The sequence below is a fragment of the Lissotriton helveticus genome, chromosome 10 (genome assembly GCF_964261635.1).
Source record: "Lissotriton helveticus chromosome 10, aLisHel1.1, whole genome shotgun sequence".
In the NCBI taxonomy this organism is placed as follows: Eukaryota; Metazoa; Chordata; class Amphibia; order Caudata; family Salamandridae; genus Lissotriton; species Lissotriton helveticus.
The window spans coordinates 200,180,594-200,201,055 of record NC_136071.1 but is presented as its reverse complement, the minus strand read 5'-3'; the positions used below and the strand labels follow the sequence as shown (position 1 = coordinate 200,201,055).

General features: G+C 42.7%; 1 protein-coding gene across 1 annotated transcript in view; it reads right to left on the bottom strand.

Moving 5' to 3' along the window:
* POLR3E (RNA polymerase III subunit E) overlaps positions 1–20,462 on the bottom strand; it is a 214,166-nt gene that overhangs the window by 65,857 nt on the left and 127,847 nt on the right. The window contains exons 16-17 of the mRNA XM_078665125.1: positions 9,761–9,918; positions 5,526–5,590 (exon numbers count right to left, since the gene is read on the bottom strand). Coding sequence (XP_078521251.1) covers positions 5,526–5,590; positions 9,761–9,918 — 223 coding nt within the window. The remainder of the gene's footprint in view (positions 1–5,525; positions 5,591–9,760; positions 9,919–20,462) is intronic.

The following is a 20,462-nucleotide window of genomic DNA, read 5'->3' as shown; positions in this document are numbered from 1 at the left end:
TCATCGCGTGCATTTACATCGCGTCTATCACATCGGCTCGACCATTACATCGTGAGTCAACACATCGCTCACCTTGGCAACGCGATTACATTCATTCCTATTGCCCCGAACATCACCCCGCAGAACATTACGTCGCAGTGGAAAACAACGCGTTGCCGCCTGAACCCGTCCCTACCCCTCAATCAATCAATCAGTGGCACTTATAGAGCGCGCTACATACCCGTAGGGTCTCAAGGCGCTGGGGGGGGGGTGCCGCTACTGCTCGAACAGCCAGGTCTTCAGCTTCTTCCTGAAGGAGAGGTGGTCTTGGGTCAGGCGCAGGTCGGTCGGGAGGGAGTTCCAGGTCTTGGCGGCCAGGTAGGAGAAGGACCTTCATCCCGTAGTCGCTCTTCGGATGCGGGGGACGGCGGCGAGGGCGTGGTTGGCTGATCTGAGGTGGCGTTTGGGAGCGTAGAAGTTGACTCGGCTGTTGAGGTAGCTCGGGCCTTGGTCGTGTAGGGCTTTGTGTGCGTGGGTGAGGAGGCGGAAGGTGATTCTTTTGTTGACGGGGAGCCAGTGAAGGTCTCTCAGATGTCCGGAGATGTGGCTGGTTCGTGGGATGTCGAGGATGAGTCTGGCTGAGGCGTTCTGGATCCGCTGGAGTCTCTTCTGGAGCTTGGCGGTGGTACCGGCGTAGAGGGCGTTGCCGTAGTCCAGTCGGCTGGTGACGAGGGCCTGGGTGACGGTCTTCCTGGTCTCGGTGGGGATCCACCAGAAGATCTTCCGTAGCATGCGTAGGATGTTGAAGCACGACGAGGAGACGGCGTTGACTTGCCTGGTCATGGAGAGGGAGGAGTCCAGGATGAAGCCCAGGTTTCGTGCATGGTCTGTCGGTTTGGGTGCGGTGCCCAGGGCGGGAGGCCACCAGGAGTCGTCCCAGGCGGAGGGTGAGGAGCCCAGGATGAGAACCTCCGTCTTGTCCGAGTTCAGCTTCAGGCGGCTGGTCGTCACCCACTCGGCTACCTCTTTCATCCCTTCGTGCAGGTTGGCTCTGGCGGCGGCGGGGTCGTGGGTCAGGGAGAGGATCAGCTGGGTGTCGTCGGCGTAGGAGATTATGCTGAGGTTGTGTTTGCGTACGATGGCCGCGAGGGGACTCATGTAGACGTTGAAGAGGGTGGGGCTCAGAGATGATCCTTGGGGGACGCCGCAGATGACGTCGGAGGCCTCTGACTTGTACGGTGGTAGGCGGACTCTCTGTGTTCTGCCGTCGAGGAAGGAGATGATCCATTCCAGCGCCTTGTCCTGGATTCCGCTGTTGCCGAGGCGCCGTACTAGGGTGCGGTGGCAGACCGTGTCGAATGCCGCGGAGAGGTCTAGGAGGATGAGGGCCGCTGTTTCTCCATTGTCCATCAGGGCTCGGATGTCATCGGTGGCGGCGATGAGGGCGGTCTCGGTGCTGTGGTTGGCTCGGAAGCCGGACTGTGAGGGGTCGAGGGATCCGTTCGTCTCGAGGAAGGCGGCCATCTGTTTGTTGACGGTCTTCTCGATGACTTTGGCTGGAAACGGGAGGAGCGAGATGGGGCGGTAATTCTTGAGGTCGGTGGGGTCCGCTGTTGGTTTCTTGAGTAGAGCGCTGAGTTCGGCGTGTTTCCAGCTCTCCGGGAAGATGGTTGTGTCGAAGGATGTGTTGATGATGTCTCGCAGGTGGGGTGCGATGACGGCGTCGGCCTTGTTGAAGACGTGGTGAGGGCAGGGGTCGGTCGGTGAACCGGAGTGGATAGAGTTCATCGTGCGGATGGTGTCTTCGGTGCTGATCGGGGTCCAGGCGTGGAGGGTGGTGGTGGGGGGTGGTTGATCGGTCTTGGTGTGCGTTGGTTGGTTGTTGAGGCTGTTGTGTATGTCCGCGATCTTGTTGTGGAAGTATGACGCGAGGGAGTTGCAGAGGTCTTGCGATGGGGTGATGTCGTTACCCCTGCCCCCCCAACCCCCCACCCGTTCCCCCAACACAAAATCTTTTATTTTTATTACTTTTTTTGAGGGGGTGTGTATCCTAGCTGCTGCCATAAATACTGAAGCGCGGGATATTACTGACGCACATCCTGTGTGATGTACTGGAAGATATTGCCTGGCTGCCTGTGGCTCAAGCTAACCCGTTGGGAGACAGCGACTTTATTCTTGCTGACTATTTATTCCAATGGGATGTGAATTTTTTATTGGGAGAGACTCCCTGTAATCTGTAGTAAGGAGAGCCGTTTATTTGCGTACATTATATTTAAAGTTTAGGAAGGTGAGCCGTTTGCTCTGTGAAATCCGCCGTTAGATGAATGCTTTATTCCTTCAGACTATTTATTCTAAAGCGGTGTGAATCATTTATGCCGACAAACGCTTTTTAATCTTTTGGCACGCAAATCCTTTATTTGCTGACAGTATATTTAACCTTTAGCCTGGCGAGGCCTGTATTCCTGGAGATTCAATTTACTGCAGTGGGAAATACAAGTGTCACCGCTGGAGATGGCATTTCATCTTTTCTGAGACGCAGCCCTGATTCCTGGAGAGGCCTAACGTCTACAAACGGTATTCTCCAAGGACCTTCATTCTACAGCGCCAAGAAACTTGATCAGAGTGAACGTTACGCTCAACAAATATCAAAATAATGGTAATCTGCATTTAGAGCAATCCTCTAGGAAGGAACAGAACAAGGCATTGTTATTGATGAGGAAATGCAGTGTAAGGAAGTGGTGGTGAGAGAACTAAGGGACGGCTGGGCTGCTGCTTGGCGGTAAGCAGGGGACGAGTGATGGAGAGGCCCTAAGTGGTTGGTGCGGATCATAAGGAAGAAAGTGCAGGAAGAATGATCATTCAAGGAAGGCACTGAGTGGACAGTGTAAAGAGAGCTGCGGGGAGATTGAGATAGAGAGCACTGACTCCTAATGTATTCCGGGTAAGGGGTAGCAAGCGCAATATAAATACGGTCAACGCGATTCCAAACAGCAAGTTTTGTTGCGGTGGGTAAAGGGGGGGGGTAAAGGAATCGAGGCGGCAGTGAAGAAGGAAACATTGGAATGTGCGTGGAATACTTGCAGCCTGTAGAAGGAATGGCAAAGGTGCTCAGGTGCCTCATTCTGAATACCTCAAGCCCCGTCTTATTCCTACTCATCTTCAACTAATCAACATAATATCATGTTTGCGAGATTTTTTAATACTGCCTAAACCCATAGCGACATAGAGGCCTCCACTCCCCTTCCATGCCATTATCCAACACAATGAGACATGCAGCCCGCCATCCATTCATCCACCCATCCATGCATCCATCCATACAGCCATCCATTCATCCATGCGCCATCCATTCATCCATGCGCCATCCATTCATCCACCCATCCATGCATCCATCCATACAGCCATGACATCTGCGCCATTATAACATATCTAGCGCTGCGTGGCTTTTTCGTATCCATGCATCCATCCAGCACCTATCCATGCATCCATCCACCCACCACACAGCATCCATCATCCATACATCCATCCATCCATGCACCATCCATACATCCATCCATACAGCCATCCATTGATCCATCCGCCATCCATTCGCCATCCATTCATCCATGTGCCATCCATTCATCCACACATCCATCCATCCGCCATCCATTCACCCACCCACCCATCCGCCATCCATTTATCCATCCGTTCATCCATCCATCCATCCACCCACTCACACCACACACATTCTTCCACCCAGCCTTCATTCATGCATCCATCCACCCTGCCATCCGCCACACATTCATTAAATCTGACATCTGCGCCATTATAACATATCTAGCGCTGCGTGGCTTTTCCACATCCATCCCGCACCTATCCATGCATCCATCCACCCACCACACAGCATCCACCCACCCATACACTCATCCATGCATCCATCCATACAGCCATCCATTCATCCATCCACCTATACATGCATCCATCCACCCACCCATCCATCCATCCATACAGTAATAAAAATGTAATGTAGCACTGCACCAGTAATAAAAATGGAATGTAGCGCTGCACTTTTACTTTTGACGAGTTGATAGGAGGATCGAACCGTGGTTGACAACACCAAAGTGGCCAGAGTTATCCGTCAGGCCACATTCTCTCATTGTCATCGATGTAGCCCGTTTTTAGTAAAAGGCCATTTGCTTCTGTTCTCCTTTTTTTTTTAAAAACGTTGTGTCACCCCTTTTCCGTTTTGTATATGTAATATTTACTGTTTCCGTTTAGTATAATTGTAAATTATTCTAATTGAAAAGTTTTGTGTCACCCCTTTTCCGTTTTGTATATATAATATTTACTGTTTCCGTTTAGTATAATTGTAAATTATTTTAATTGAAAAGTTTTGTGTCACCCCTTTTCCGTTTTGTGTCACTCGTTTTTGTGTCACCCCTTTTCCGTTTTGTATATATAATATTTACTGTTTCCGTTTAGTATAATTGTAAATTATTTTAATTGAAAAGTTTTGTGTCACCCCTTTTCCGTTTTGTATCACTCGTTTTGTATATGTAATATTTATTAGCTTGTAACATAAATGTTAGTCCGTTTCCATACGTGTAATATTTAATAGCTTGTAACAAATGTTTGTCCGTTGCCGTATATGTAATATTTATTAGCTTGTAACATAAATGTTAGACTTTTTCTGTTTGCATCCTTAAAAGTTCTGTTTTTATGAAAGTCTTGCGTTGTAATTGCATGCGATGTTAATGCCATGGCGCCGTTGTAGCATGCGCACTAAAAGTCTGCGATGCCAACGACAATGCGATGTAAAAGTCACGGTGCGATAGCACCGCGATGTATTTACATCGTTGTAATGGGTGTTTCCCATTTATAAGTAATTGTTGAGTTGCAGGTTGTGCTAAATGTGCCACTTGATAAAAAATGGTTGCTCAACCAAAAAACCTGTCCATCAAAACCAATCCTCTTGTTAGTTACTGGCCTGGTAGGGCAGGTGACTGCTCATAATTGTATATTAAATGCATGCTGGAGTATCCGTATGGATCCCGGGGTTTATGAGGGTCCCATTTCTGGCACCTTATTCCAACGGAGTGGTCCATCTGCAGCTGGCAGACAACACCTGGCCTGCAGCCTAGACATCGCGAGGTTCTACACAAGCCGTGCACCAAGGGTGCACCCACAGGAAGCCCTAACTGGAACCGCTCACATGAACCCCATATGTGAGCACAATCAGGTACCTTTTCTGCGGTCTTCTTTTTCTCTAGATCAGCTGTATTAAAAATGCACTGTTTTCAGTCTCTTGAACTACATATTAGCACCTGTCACCCCACACATGCTGAATTTAGTTTGCACTGTAACACAACTCTACTAATACAGTACCTCATCCAGTTTAACTTTCCACTTCCATCTCCTTATTTAGTCCAAGTTCAATTGCTTAAGTACAAGTAAATGTTCTGTTACCCAGAAAGTTCTTCGATGGATTAGCATGTAATACGAGCCATTTGTTTACAGGACAAACGTGCACTTCTGTTTAGATTTGATATGAAATTGTGATTTGGATTTACCTGATTGCCTGTCTTGTTTCTTTGGCATCATATCTTCCTTTGATAAATTAAATACTTTTTCTAACCTAAAATAAAAACAAAGAATATTTGAAAACACTACATTTCTTTTTGTCCGTTAAAGAGTAAAAGTAGATCCGGTTTAACAACGCTCGGGGGAACTTTTAAAATAAAATAGTCCGTTCAATAAGAATACCTGTAAATTGATGGAGAGCAGACAGATGCTTTCTTAAACTCCTGGGTTAAAACAGGAGGCGCAGAATGGGGATTTCTAACTTACCATTGCATCAGTTTTGTTGCGGAATGCCATGCTCATACCTCAGACAGACAGGCCTTGTACCAGACTCTTTTCAAGCAACTGTAGGACTATAATGTATAGGGAACAATTAAAGCGATCTTCCAATTACCATATGGCACCAGAAAATCTTGAATAGGTTTTACCATATTCCCATTATAGGATTGGGTCGCACCATTTAATTTATAAAAAAATTCGAACCTAGGGTAGGAGGGACTAAAGAATAAGTCTGTATCTATAGCGATTTCTAACAGCTGCTTGAAAATCTTAGGAATCAATGCTGGAATCAGTGTCGAGCCATTAATATTCACATGAGTGTGTGCAATACAATCTTTTCTACATTCCTGAATGGACCATTGCATGGTTCACTACATACTCAACACATTTATCTAGGGAGGAGTCCTTCTTCAGGTGGCCCATACCACATGCTGTAAATCAGCCCATTATTATGGAATCGCAATGATCAGCACAGCCTTACATTACAGGCCATCCCATTTTTCAATCATCGACTGGGTATATTGTCCAGCAGATGACCCTGCATATGAATTACAGCATTGGCTTAGGATGACACATTACCTGTATGGGGTAAAGCAGAGCACTAAAATTCCCCCTACCACTGCAAAAGTACTGAAAATCATTTCTTGGGTGACTTGGATGGGCTAGTAAGCTTACGGAAGGACTCCACTGTGGTATGGCATCCGCTTGCCCCAGATATCTGCACTGAAAGAAGTTGAGGGCTGGGGAACCTTTGGTATTTCCTTAATAGGCCATGCTGTTAGGTCGGATGGTCTTGGATCTTTTTAAGAACTTTAAACTGAATTTGTCCTTGATCACTCTTAATTTCTGAGATACTTAGAACTCTGTCATGCCTTCAGTGTGGACTCGCCTGATGTTGCAGATTTAGCTGAATTCCCTCCACAAGAAGCTAAACTAACAATGTTCCAACTATTTCTAAGTGTCCAAGTCTCTACCATCTATAAAACATTAATTATTAATACACTGGATTAATTTCCCGATCCAAAAAATCAAATGGGAAATAGACTGAACTCCTCTTGAAGACTTTGAATGGTCGGCCCCACTGATAGCCCCACACGAATCAGTGATTTCAGGGAGGTTTAAATGTATTTCGTCCAAATACTATCTATATATCTATATCTATATCTATATATATATATACTTCTTTGAGAGGGTCCTTCGTTTGCTCACGGGCAGAGCAAAATTAATACTAATCAACTGCTCCTCACTGAGCAGCAAAAAGAAACCAAAGGACACTTCGGGATTTCGTGGAGGCTTTTAATTCTGGATACAGCAGACCGGTTTCGGCGTTTAGCCTTTGTCAATGCTCCCAGAAATGCGTGCTTGTCAGGTCTTAATGGGCTCCGCTAGAAATGCTTACAGAGGCCCCACCTGCTTCCGTTTCTGCCAGCCTGCGCCTATAGCGGGGACTACCAGTCCAACAATGCTGCATGTTGGCAGTCCGGTGTTGGGGGAAACCGCTTCAGATATTCTTAATTTCTCCGCCTCTGCTCCCATTCTCTCAGCCCCACAGCTTTCCTTGCGCGCCAAATAGGAGACACCAATGGATTTTCAGCGCCTCACCTAGATCCCCAGGCCCGCCGTACTTCAGCAGCTGTTTGGTTCAAGGTAAGCTTATGAGGCGGGTCACGGTCGTAGTCCAATGCCTTGGGTAAATTCGGTAGTTGCCCTTTTGTCCCGTGTCCACTTCTTTGAGAGGGTCCTTCGTTTGCTCACGGGCAGAGCAAAATTAATACTAATCAACTTCTCCTCACGGAGCAGCAAAAAGAAACCAAAGGACACTTCGGGATTTCGTGGAGGCTTTTAATTCTGGATACAGCAGACCGGTTTCGGCGTTTAGCCTTTGTCAATGCTCCCATAAATGCGTGCTTGTCAGGTCTTAATGGGCTCCGCTAGAAATGCTTACAGAGGCCCCACCTGCTTCCGTTTCCGCCAGCCTGCGCCTATAGCGGGGACTACCAGTCCCACAATGCTGCATGTTGGCAGTCCGGTGTTGGGGGAAGCCGCTTCAGATATATATATATATATATATATATATATATATATATATATATCTCCACATCGACCATGTATAGTAAACAGGAGTGACAGCCTAACTGTCTTTATTGTCACACATAGGAATAAGATTTGTAGTGCGCTTCGATCATTCTGGGATGATATTCTGAGCACACTAAGCACACTAAGTCATGATGGCCAACCAAAAACCTCACCCAGGAAATGGCATTGTCAAAGATAATCAATGACAAAGACTTTACTAATGCGGAAAAAATCATACATCTGCAATGGTGATTGGAAAACCTGACATTGCTATGATATGGAGCCAATCGACTCCTCCCTTAGGCTCACAGGGGACGTGTGGATATTTGCTGCACAGTGGAAAATCCAGTCTATGAGGCTGCCCCGGAAACATTAGGTCTGTGGGGGTGGATGGCTTCGTAACGGACACAAAATCTGATTGGCAATTGGTATACTATTCTATTACGCCTTGCACCATAATATAGATCTTTCTCCTTTTAATGGACAACATTATTTAATGTTGTATGAAACTGCAGAGCTATTCGCAATAACTAGGATGCGATGTTTACACTGATAATCTTTTCCAGGTGTCGTTTACAGGTTAAAAACAGGTTAAAAAAAATATTTGCAGGAGTGAAAAGACCTCCATGCATCATCCTCCGATTATCATGGAACGATACCCTAAATATGCTGCTGTGGCAGCATACCCTCATATGGAACGAATTTTAGGTTTGCAAAAAAGAGGATGATTGACTTTCTCATAATGTACACCAGTTTAATCTACAATGGTGTGCAATGTTTACAAAAAGTTGTTGTTTTCTATTAACAGAGCAAAAGCAAAAAAGCAGTTAGATTTTCTTTAAGCCATTGTCTCCATGGAATAAAAAAAAGCACACTCTTACCATTCGGATGTGGTAGGGCTTACCCCAATTAAGACGAAGGACTGCTACCTAAATTATTGAGCCATTAATAGGGGGGATAAAATTGCTTTAGGCAAGACTCTTGGTCGAATTCTATAATGCATATGCCTATATAGCAAGTGCACAACCTTTCAATACAATAACTTAGACAAAATGACATATTCCAAGCAGGATAGGTTTTCCAAGTAGCAGCTGACTTCTGTGCAGACACTGAAAACAAGAGACTTAATCCTGAAAAAAGGTTAACCAAGTATCGTTTGTCTGTACACATTTATTGTTCGAGAGAACCGTGACAAAGGAATATTGAAGTTCCTTTTTGGATAATGGGATCTGAAGGCTTAACACCACTGGATACAAAATCAAAAATCTTGACTATGAAGAAGTAGTAGGGTCATCCTAGTACAGGCTCACCTTGGAAGCACCTCTACAGAGTCAATGTCAGATACAGGTTTTCTTTAAAATATTTCTCAAAACAGGAGCAAGGGCATCCGTTTGCTTTCTCGTTTTCATTACAAGCTTTTGTTTATAATCTGGCAGAGAACAGAGTGTTTTAAACTGCTCAATGTGGTTTATACATTATGATCCTATTCTCCTGCTTGTTGAAATGCTAGACAGTATTAAAGTGCCGTTAATGAGATGCACAAACCCCTAAAGCCCGGCACAAATAGCATTTAAGTGATTTGAAAAAAGTACTGTGCAACATTATCCCCTTTACCAAACCAACAGTTCGGAAATCCTTGTCTAATAATGGTATGCTTTGAAACAAATTCAAATGTCAATAAATAGTTTTAAGAATATAAATTAAGAATACTAGAAACAAATTAAATAACAATATGCTAATAATGTTATGCATCAAATTCTAATTTTGAATGGCTTCCTTAGTAAGATTGGTGGGACAGTTAATAGCAGCATCTAAGAGTGTTTGCCAAAGAGTACAATGCCCACCCCATTAATAATTTAAATACATTTACTTGGCTTGTATGCCCATCCAAAGCATTTGCTGCCTCTGGACCACGTCTGGATGCTTCTTTACAAAGTCCTCATCATAAGGAAGCAGAAATTCCCAGCCTTGGTTGATTCTCACAACAGCCATATGATCTAAAAACTCTTTCACGTCTTCTTGGCAAAGCTGAAAGAAAAACAACAAAAGAAAAAACACACAATAGAAACTATATTAGCAATGCACCCACAATTTGCATTGAAGACGTACATGTGGAATTTGATAACGATATTTTATTGATTTGTTTATTTAAACATGAATCACGGCAGGAAAAGCAGTACAATATACCATAGACCTGGCTCGTAATAAAGAAAACAGTACAACGTAGAGGTGAACTTGCACTTCACATGGTTTAATTTAACAGGAAGGTTAAGCCATTTTTATATCAGCAGTATATTCTGTAACAACGCTATTTAGATAAGGCAGTGTGTGGAAGGGGTATTGACAAAATATAGGATGGGGGCCATAGGGTGCATGAACACAAATAGACGGCTATTATTGGAATGCTGACACTATATCACAGGGGAAAACAGGTGATGGAGCAAGGACTCGTAGAGAAAGACTTGCTTGGTTGCAATCTTCTCATGTAACCTCTAACCCCATACTAAACTTGTATTGTGGAAATAACATGCATTACACATAATTTATAAATAAGAACGAAGCTTGCCTATGTGTTTTATTAACCAGTAACTCGAGAGTGATTCTAAGATGGCCGCTAACTGAAATTCTTTAGTGCGCATGCACCTATTGCATCTACGTAGTATGGCGTATCTTTCGCGTGGAGGGAACTTTATGCCCTTGCGCAGTAGATAACAAAATGGCCGCTTGAAACTCACATGCTTGCCACCTGCTTGCTGGAAAACTAAACTCAGCTATTTTACTAATGCTATTGCGAGGAGAGTAATAATAAGTAAATGGGATTAGAGTAGAGATAAGTAGTATACAGTGAAACCATTTATTTTTTATTTTAATATTTGTCTTTTTGACTTTCAATAGTGCTCATTATGGGCCTAGAATCAGGAGCCACAGTCTATTCCCTCCTGTTCTGTCGCATATGCGTAGTGCAACCTAGCTGGAAGACGCCATGTCAACTTGAACTTCGTCCAAGGTTTCCAGTGGATACTTTCATGGGAACCTGCTGAATGTTTCATAATTTGTGACAATTACACTGTGAATGCAGGTGGGAAATAAAGTTTGAATAAATAATTAAGGGGATGGGTTTATGTACAAAGGGCTAACTGAAAAGAGGAATATGTAAGCATGGTGTAATGATCACCTCCCCTGGCCTGTCCAATCATAGTAAGTATTTTCGTAAGTTTGAAACATTAATGGGTGGTACCAGCATACAGAAAGGTATAATTGAAGTAGCATTAGCTAGTTAGTTAGATTGGAGACGGTGATGCTGAAGCATGAGACCGGGATGCAGTCCGAGTGATGCTGAAGAAGATTGAAATTACTGAACCAATTATCTAAGCAAATTAATTTACAAGAAGATCGCAGAAGAATCTCGAGGAGGAAGAGAGTGTCCGAGAGGGGTGCTGCAGAAGCGTCGGTGATCGAGAGGTAGTCTGTCCTGTTCCGATTCCTGTCCTAATTCCTGTCCTGAAGCCTTTGTTCGCCAGATCTTTCCTGGGGGACCCTTACCAATTCCTAGGCCTGGGAGTTTCTTTTCACACCATTCTCGGAAAATATAAATATATCTGTGTATGCGCTTATGTGCTTTTCTCTCTATCCTCTCCCTTTAATGCAGTGTCATTGCAAAGTATAAATGAATGCATTTTAATGGATTACTTGAAATCTTCCTTCCTGTGAGAAACTGAGTTGTTCTGTACTCTGTAATTGGTTCACATGAATTAACCTGAGATAACGTTTAATAGACATCCCGACTCTGATCATTTCCAAGGTGTGAGTATATTTAAAAACGTATATCATTTCACAATCAACTAGTTCAACTAATGGTCCATTGACCAGAGGAAATAATTTTTTGATCAGTGAAAGATTAGTTAGGGACTAGAGAAAACCAATCTAAAGAATTATAAAAACATGACCCCAGCGGTTATTGCCAGTATGTGAATTTATGGGCCCTGGTGAGTATGTGGTGTTAGATTACCTGTTGCTGGTAACCCGCTGGATCACAGGAGTACTTGCAGAATTACATGGCAACAGTGAGCAAATCTGATTTCAGTAATGCCCATATGTCTCTAGGTCTACATGCAGTCGGCAGGAGCTCTGCACAGAGTTCAAGTTGAGCATTGCCATTTGTGTGGGAATCAAACCAGGTCTTAAATTGTGGAACGCTACCTCTTCCCCAAAATCAAGCCTCCACTCTTGGCCAGCAGTACTACCAAAGCTGTAAATATTTTATGAGGTCTTCGGATCTTCCCAATACAACCAAGCAATGCAATTATGGGGTCCACTCATATTGGACAGGGTGGAAATTACCTTCACTGGGCTACAGGACCAGGTCAGATGCAGGAAGTTTGCCTCTGGACCATCATATTTGATGTAAATTGAGTCTGCTCTCTAGTGAAATAAGTTCATATGGGTGTAGTAAGCTCTATGAAAAGATTTAAGTGGATTATGCAAAGTCTATTGCTTGGAAAGAGGAGGCTGGTCTGTGTTCGACAAAACCTCATCCAGACCTCGCTCAAAATTTCCACTGCAGTCCTGGGCTCCAATGTGGTGGGAAGGCTTAGCCCCGATACACTGAGGTCCCATAATCTTGTGCATCGTTCTGTGTATGTGCAGAATCCATGCAACAACAGGCCCCCTGTATCTTTGAGGGAGACTTTAGTTGTGTTTGTAGACAGATCTACGCTTCCAGGCCCCGTGGCACAATCCAACCACCTCCATCAGTGGGCAGTTCACAATCAAGTGAACGACATGTGGCAATCCTTGAGCCCAAGGCTATGGAATTCTCCTACTATTCTGTGCTTCACGCCTTATATACTAGGACTGATCTCCTTTCTGGCTCTAATATGTTAGGGGCACAGGTTCAAAGTATCAAACATCAAGGATGCATGCTGTTGGATCATAATCCTCTGAAAACGTCCGTCAATTGGGGAAGATGGAGGACTGCTACACTGATATGGCACCTTCCGATAGTCACTCAGGGATCAACAGTTTTATACAGGCATAGGTGATCAAATTGATCGTTACTTTAAAGAGAATGAAAGAATGGCTTCAGACATCTTGATTGAATGGGATGCCTTTAAGGCGAGGCGTAACGGCATTAAGACCGCCTTTGATGTCGAGCGCATACTGCTTAATGACTTCCTCTAGAAAGAGGACAGTACTAAAGTCGTGGAAAACAAACACAATGTGATACTGTCAAACCTAAGTTGGCACACCTATGAACCAAATACAAAGTGGCATTTCAAATGCTTTGGAGGGTAAATCATACAGTGTGCATGGCCCATCAACACGCAGCTAGAACAAAGCTGATAGGATGCTGGCCTTGCTCCAGCTTGCAGATGACTCCGGGACCTCAATTAGGGCTATACACTCACACCCTATATGATGAGATTGCTGATCCCCAACAGACATGAATGTAACGTAAACGGTACAATGAACGTATTTACAAGACCCCCATTGAAGGACCACTAGCAGACTGGACGCCTACTTAGCGAGTAACAGATACCATCTATCAAGCCTCTGCAAAGCACAGAACTAGAGGCTACCCCTACTCCTCCTAGAGATACATGGGGCACTTAAACAAATATCACGGGGCAAGACACCTGGGACAGATGGGATACCAGTTGAGTTTCACGTTGCCAATGAGTCGGCCTGGCACCATGGCTATTGTGCATGTACGAGACGGCAAGAGAACAGGGGTCCCTGCCAGCATCCATACATGAAGCAGCGACCTCCAGAAACACGACAGAGACCTCCTGAGCATTGGCTCCTATAGACACTTATCCCTTCTGAATCTGGACTATAAAGTCCTTGGGAAGGTGCTGGCGATTCGCCTCCAAAAGTACAGACTATTATGGATCTGTAATAAAACGGGTTCATTCCAGGCATGACCACTTTCCTGCATTTACAGACACTTTAGGACTATGAACTGGGTCGAGCGCAGGGGCACTGGGGCATGGGTCATGTTAGACCTGTCAGCCTAAGGGTGGTCTTTCCTTAAACTTTCTGCATTCCTCCCCTATTTTTGCTGGCCTTAAGACACTGCACACTTAACTGCTTACCAGTGCTAAAGTGCATGTGCTCACTCCTTAAAACATAACTAAATTAAATCTGCCAATTGGGCATAAGCCAATGTTACCATAAGACCATAGTAAAGGGGTACTAAATGTACCCAATGGCATGTAAATTAAATGCTACTAGTGGGCCTGCCGCACTGATTGTACACCCGCTTAAGTAGCCCTGTAAAAATGTCTCAGGCCTGCCAAGCTGCCTTTTCAGCCTGGCAAAATAAAATGTTTGCCAGGTCCAAATCTTCCTTTTTAATACATATATGACACCCCTGGGTTAGGCCCTGGACAGCACAGAGAGCAAGGTGCAGTGTATTTGAAAGAAGGACATCATTTTAAGCTTTATATGTCCTGGTAGTAAAAAAAACCCTTACATTTGGTTTCCACTATGGCAAGGCCTACCTCTTCCATAGGTAACATTGGAGGTACCTCATTACATATGCGAAGTGATAATTCCCAAATGGGAGCAGGTAAATAGTTCATGTTTGGGGTCTTTGGAATTGTAATAAAAAAATCCTCTCGTGGTGAAGTTAGATTTTAAATTACCACATTTTGAAAATGCCACTTTTAGAAAGTTATCCCTCTGGGTTTCATTTAACAATTAAATAGTAATCTATTAATATCGGACAAATCTGATCACTAATGCAAAATACCTGACAATAATAAGCATAAATCAAGGTGATATGCTATATTCCTTTATGTATAAAAATCTTTAAAAGGCAGAATATTTACAATTAAGACACTGTACAAAAGAATCTACAAAAATAGCAACAATTGTGCTCTGTGAAGTAAAGGGGTGCAAAAGTGAAAAAGACAAAAAAGGGATCATAAAAAGACAACACACAATGAATGACATGGTCTATTTGAAGGGCTAATACAATGAAGGTTCAAACATGATTAGAGAAGAGTCCATCAACTTCTTAATTCCTCCTAAAAGACCACTGTAATTAATGTCAGAACTGGGGTGGCAGAGTGAGCTAAAGAACGGTGATGGATTAAACCCAGATCTGTGGACTGGGTGTGAGTGTTTGATTGGTTCAGATGCTCCGTCCATCACCACCCCCTTTTGTACCGCACTGTAATTAATAGGCAAAGTCTTTAGGTCCTGAACTGTCGCCAGCATTTAGACCCATCAAGTGATTAACGCCTTAACCACAGCAGCAATTCTGCCGCGGTGTGGGTGTTCCATTAGGTGGGTGGGGGCGTGTTGGCCAACAGACATGCGCAGCACTACAGAGGTAGTGCTCGCGACGGCCGTTGGCCGACAGAAGCAGCAAAGGGGTTAAGGACTCATCATTAGGACAACAAAAGGAATTTCAGAGAAAGAGTAGATCCCATGTATTTTGGAAGGAAATTCGTAATGGAGCCCAACACGGTCCAAGTACATAGTTAGTTGTAGAGGTGTTTGCAGAGTCAGAGTATTACCAGCAGCGTTACCAACTCTAGAATCAATCTGTGGAAATAGTACAGTTCTATAAAAATTGCAGCCGCAGTGATCTTAACCCATCACTTTAGAAGGATAAATCACACTGTAGCATGTTGCGTACAAATTCACAAGCGTCGGGCAAAAGCAAGTTATGAAGAAAGCCTTTTATTATTTGTGGATGAATCTCAATGCGTTTGCGACTTAACCAACAATAAGTCAAAGGGAATTTAGTCTTCCTGCTGGAGAGCAATACGAGTTTGGTGCCTATTGAGGCATGACAGAACCAGATGTATTTTACATGGATAAATGAGTTCCCAAATATTCCATGTAATGAATGATAGCGAGCAGCTACTCATGGGCTTGCCCAGCAATGGCGTGTGCTAAACAAGTTATGCATTGTGAACATGGATGGTGATTTCCTGTCAACTGGCATATTCCAAGGCATAAACATGCGCAACGACATGCCAGTGCAGAAATCTACCGCCACGATTACCAATGTCCCCCACCACATTGGCATCCCAAATCCGCAAAGACATGTATCCTAACTTCCTCCATGTTTAATCTAATTCACCCCCCTCCAGGAAACTGCAGGCGTATTGGGGTATAACTATTGTGGTATAACAAGAGGGCTGTCTCTTCCCCTTTCTAGATGGTCAAAGGAGATTGGCTGTAAACTATTAAGAACTTTCCATCATACCAAACATTTACTGAAACCGAATTCTCTACTGAGTGAAAAGGAGGGCAAGGCTGGTCAGTTGATTGGAAGTGGTTGTAAGCAAAAGTGTAGCCTCTGGTGCCCCAACACAGGGGCATCCTAGCCAGCAAAAACAGAAAAAGCTAAGAGCTGCCATGCACGAGAAATCTGGGTGTTGATCAGAGAATCAATCAATCAGGGAATTGTAAGTGCCCTACTCACCCGTGAGGGTCTCAAGGCGCAGGCGGGGGTGGGGGAGTTGTGCCGCTCCGTTCAGCCGAAGAGCCAGGTCTTGAGGGTCTTCCTGAAGGTATTCAGGGAGGAGGCGTGTCTGATATCTGCCGGTAGCCCATTCCAGGTCTTGGCTGCGATATGGGAGAACAATCTTCAGCCTGATCTGTTTTTGTGGATGTGTGGGGTTTCAGCCTGTGCGAGGTTGGATGATCGCAGGTTTCTTTTGGGTACGTGGAAGTTTATTCTGTGGTTGAGGTTACTGGGACCGTTGTTGCGCAGGCATTTGTAGGCGTGAGTGAGGATTTTGAAGGTGACTCTTCTCCACGGGGAGCCAGTGGAGTTGTTGCAGGTGTTGGCTGATGTGTTGTGCCGGGTGATGCAGAGGACGAGTCTGGCCGAGGAGAGCATGGCATTAGAAATTAGTCCATGTCACTGCGTCTCGAAGAAGCGAGTCGAGAGCTGTTGTAGTTGCACAGTTAAACTAGTCTCATCTAGCTCCCTAAGTCACTAGGAGGTTGTTGTGGCATTTGGAAAATGTGCGTTTTATAATGGTGAGTAATCCTCAAATTGGCTTAGAGCACAGCATACTGTATACTCTCCATGAACAGTAGTTTGTTCAATCTGGACAAATTATTTAATCACCACCTGCACTACTAGCATGAAATCTGGAAACAGAATGAATTGCCATTGAATTGCACTTCTTACTTGTTACGTTTAGGGCAATGTCCCTGTATTAAAAATTAAGGAGCTTTACCATTATGGGCGGGTTGGGGTACCCAAGAAAGGGAAGGGAGTATCACAAGTAAAGTTATCTGTGAGCCATCTCTACCACCAGAAGGCACAAGAAAACCTCAGAACCGAACAGTGCCAACATGTGAATATTGTACCTTCTGTACTGCACAGCAAGGTCCTCACTCTTAGAGACAATAACATTGAGAACCTGCTCCATATTTGAGAACATCTCACCCATTCCATTCAGGTTATCTTTTGTATCAGATACTTGCTGTTCCACAGCCCCCAGTCTGCCATTGTGCTTTTCCAATCCGTTCGTTATATAATCCAGTCTGTCTGAACGTGTTAATCTTCGTGGCAAAAGAGACATGACACTCTTGCATTGCTCTCAAAAAGGACTCCATGCTGGCATCATTCATCACCTGTTCTTCATTTGGAGGAAGGAAGATCTATCACTTTCCCAGCATTGCCACCTGTCATCCTCGACTCATGGCAAGTTTCAAACCGTATTTTAGGTTGCTTGGCATCTTCTTTGCACACAATGAGAATTTTACATTAGGCGCCATAAAGACCTGAGCCTTGGGTGGCAATAGTGCACTCACCCTTGGGGAGCTTGCCCCTGTTCTACTACCAGTAGATGTTGCGGATAGGAAATTATGTAAAATGTGGGTTTACAGGATGCTAGTGCCTAAGCTAAGGGAGATGCACCCAGACACCATGCTATTCTGTGACTTGTAGCAAGCAATCAGCATATCCAGTGCAGCAGGCATCCAGGATGAAAAGAGGTATCTTTGCTACCATCCAAGGTGTCAGGAGCAAACCAAGACCACACATGGCAGGGACTGAGCCACAATAGCTGGTCGTACGATTAATACCATACCAAAGTGCCGAGACACAAATATCAAGTTGGAAATATCGTGATTCAGAAATATCGACAGCAAGAATATCGTGGTCAAGAATATCAAATTTAAAGTAAGAAATATCTGTTTTTAAAAACATAGAAGTCAATATTGTTTGCAAAAATATAAATGTTTAAAATATTGATTTTTTTATTAGTGATATGTATTTTAGTTTATATTTTAAATGTGATGTATTGTTTATGTTTAACATATGTGTTGAAATATTAGTAATTATGATTTTTATTTTTTAGTTCCGTAGCGGGCTGTGGATTTTTAGGGGAATAGGGTGGGAAGTAATTTAATTATAATAAATTAATGATTATTTTGTATTTATTCAATTTAGATTTTATAGCGTTAATGGGGGGGGTAATTTATTTGTAATAATTGTTTTTTTTAAACACATTTTTTATTAGCAAGTAATTCCACAGTACATATTTAAAAGCAGTATACCATGTAAGCATCTCATGACATTGTCGGACATATCTCTGTTGATCCCATCTACACAGTTATTGCACTTTTACACTTGGAAAGTGCTAAAGCCGGCCTGAAGCAGTCATCTGCATACATCTTGTTACATGCAATAGAGTAAATAGGACCCTCCGATGATACAATAAGCATACAAGCCCTTGACAGGAGACAACTTGGTATTTGACACCCCTGCTCAGTCTATACCATGTCTATACGTCACATAACGTGCGAGTCATTTTCTTTTAACTAAAACTCCCACAACAATAACCACAGTCGTAATTATTATTGGTTGTTAAATAATATTAATTAATTGATAATCATGGTAATTGTGTAATTTTTTTAGGTGCAGGTTGTGGGGTTTATAGGGGTAAAGGGTGGGAAGTAATGTATTTTTGATTAATAGTTGTTAATTTAAAATTAATTATGGAAATGGTTTTATTAATTTCGGTTGTGGGATTTATAGGGGTAAAGGGTGGGAAGTAATTTTTGTTAATTAAAAATGAGTAGATCATTAATACTAATTAATTTATATTTAACTAGGGTATTTGTTTATGGGTTTTATTGTTATATGGGTAGTGTGGGGAATAAATAATGTTACTTTATAATTAGTTGTTAAATACTATTCGTTTTTTAATTGCAAATAATGTATTTGTGTAATTCATTTTTTTACAATTAAATTTTAGCTGTTGGTTGTGGGGATTATAGGGGTAAAGTATTGGAAGTTAAATACATTTTATGAGTTTTAATTTGTTTTTTAATTAATAATTTCTTTAATTGGTAATTAATTATGTTGGCTGAGGAAGTACATTTTTTTAAATTTAGATGTGGGTCGTGAATTGTGTGGTGTTATAGGGTAGGAAATAAAAAAAGTAAATTATGTACTAATGAACGTTTGTTTCTAAATTTGTAATTAAAAATATTTGCTTGGAAATTATTTTTTATTTTATTTAATACAATATTTGTGGGTATTTGTTATATGTATTGCACATTATATATATTTTTTTAATGTTACTTGATTTTTTAACACATTTATATATTTTGTAATTTAAGTTTTTAAAAATATTTTTATTGTTAAAATGTTGTTTGTGTTTAATTGTTACTCCTCTGCAATCCAACACTTTCCCTACTGTTGAACTCACTGGAGTGGGAATAGAAATTTTTACCCCTCCTGTATCCAACACTTTCCCTACTGTCGTACTCACTGGAGTGGGAATAGTAATTTTTACCTCTCCGCTATCCAACATTTCCGCTACTGTTACACTCACTGGAGTGGGAAATTTAAGTTTGAAGATTTTTAAATAGTTTATTGTTTTAATTTATAATAGAATGTTTTTTAAATTAGATTTTCTGTTATTGGTACACACACACACATATATATATATATATATATATATATATATATATATATATATATATATATATATATATATATATATATATATACACACACACACATCAAAAATACCAAACTGCGCCCCTCCTTTATTTATTTTATATATATAATTTAATATTTTGTACAACTATATTTTTTACATCGATTTTTAAAATATTTTTTACTTACCTGTTGAAGTATAGGGAGTCGACATTTTTGCATTCTATATTTTTGCATCAATATTTTTTAACATCGATATTTCGTTAGTGAACCCCATACCACACCATCAATCCCTAAGTGGTAGCAGTACCCGCTCATCAATCAGTCCCAGCACCAGTAATTTCCAACCCGCTATTAACCTGCCTAAGAAAGCCCGAGGCCTCAAAGTGTCTCCTAGATAATGCTCACATCACAGGGCCCATGCAATTACAAGCATAGGAGGCCACATTTCTATTTTTTAGGTAGCTTGGGTCCCGGCCTCAGATCCTTCTTTAACTGCCAAACCGATCACACAGCCCATGCGCGGCAGTGGTGGTCAGCCCAATCCTTATGCGGCCTGGATTCAATAGAAGTATGCTATACCACTGGATCTCCAGAACCTCCCCCACAGTGTCACCCCCACTCGTGCTATGGCATTAGCATGGCT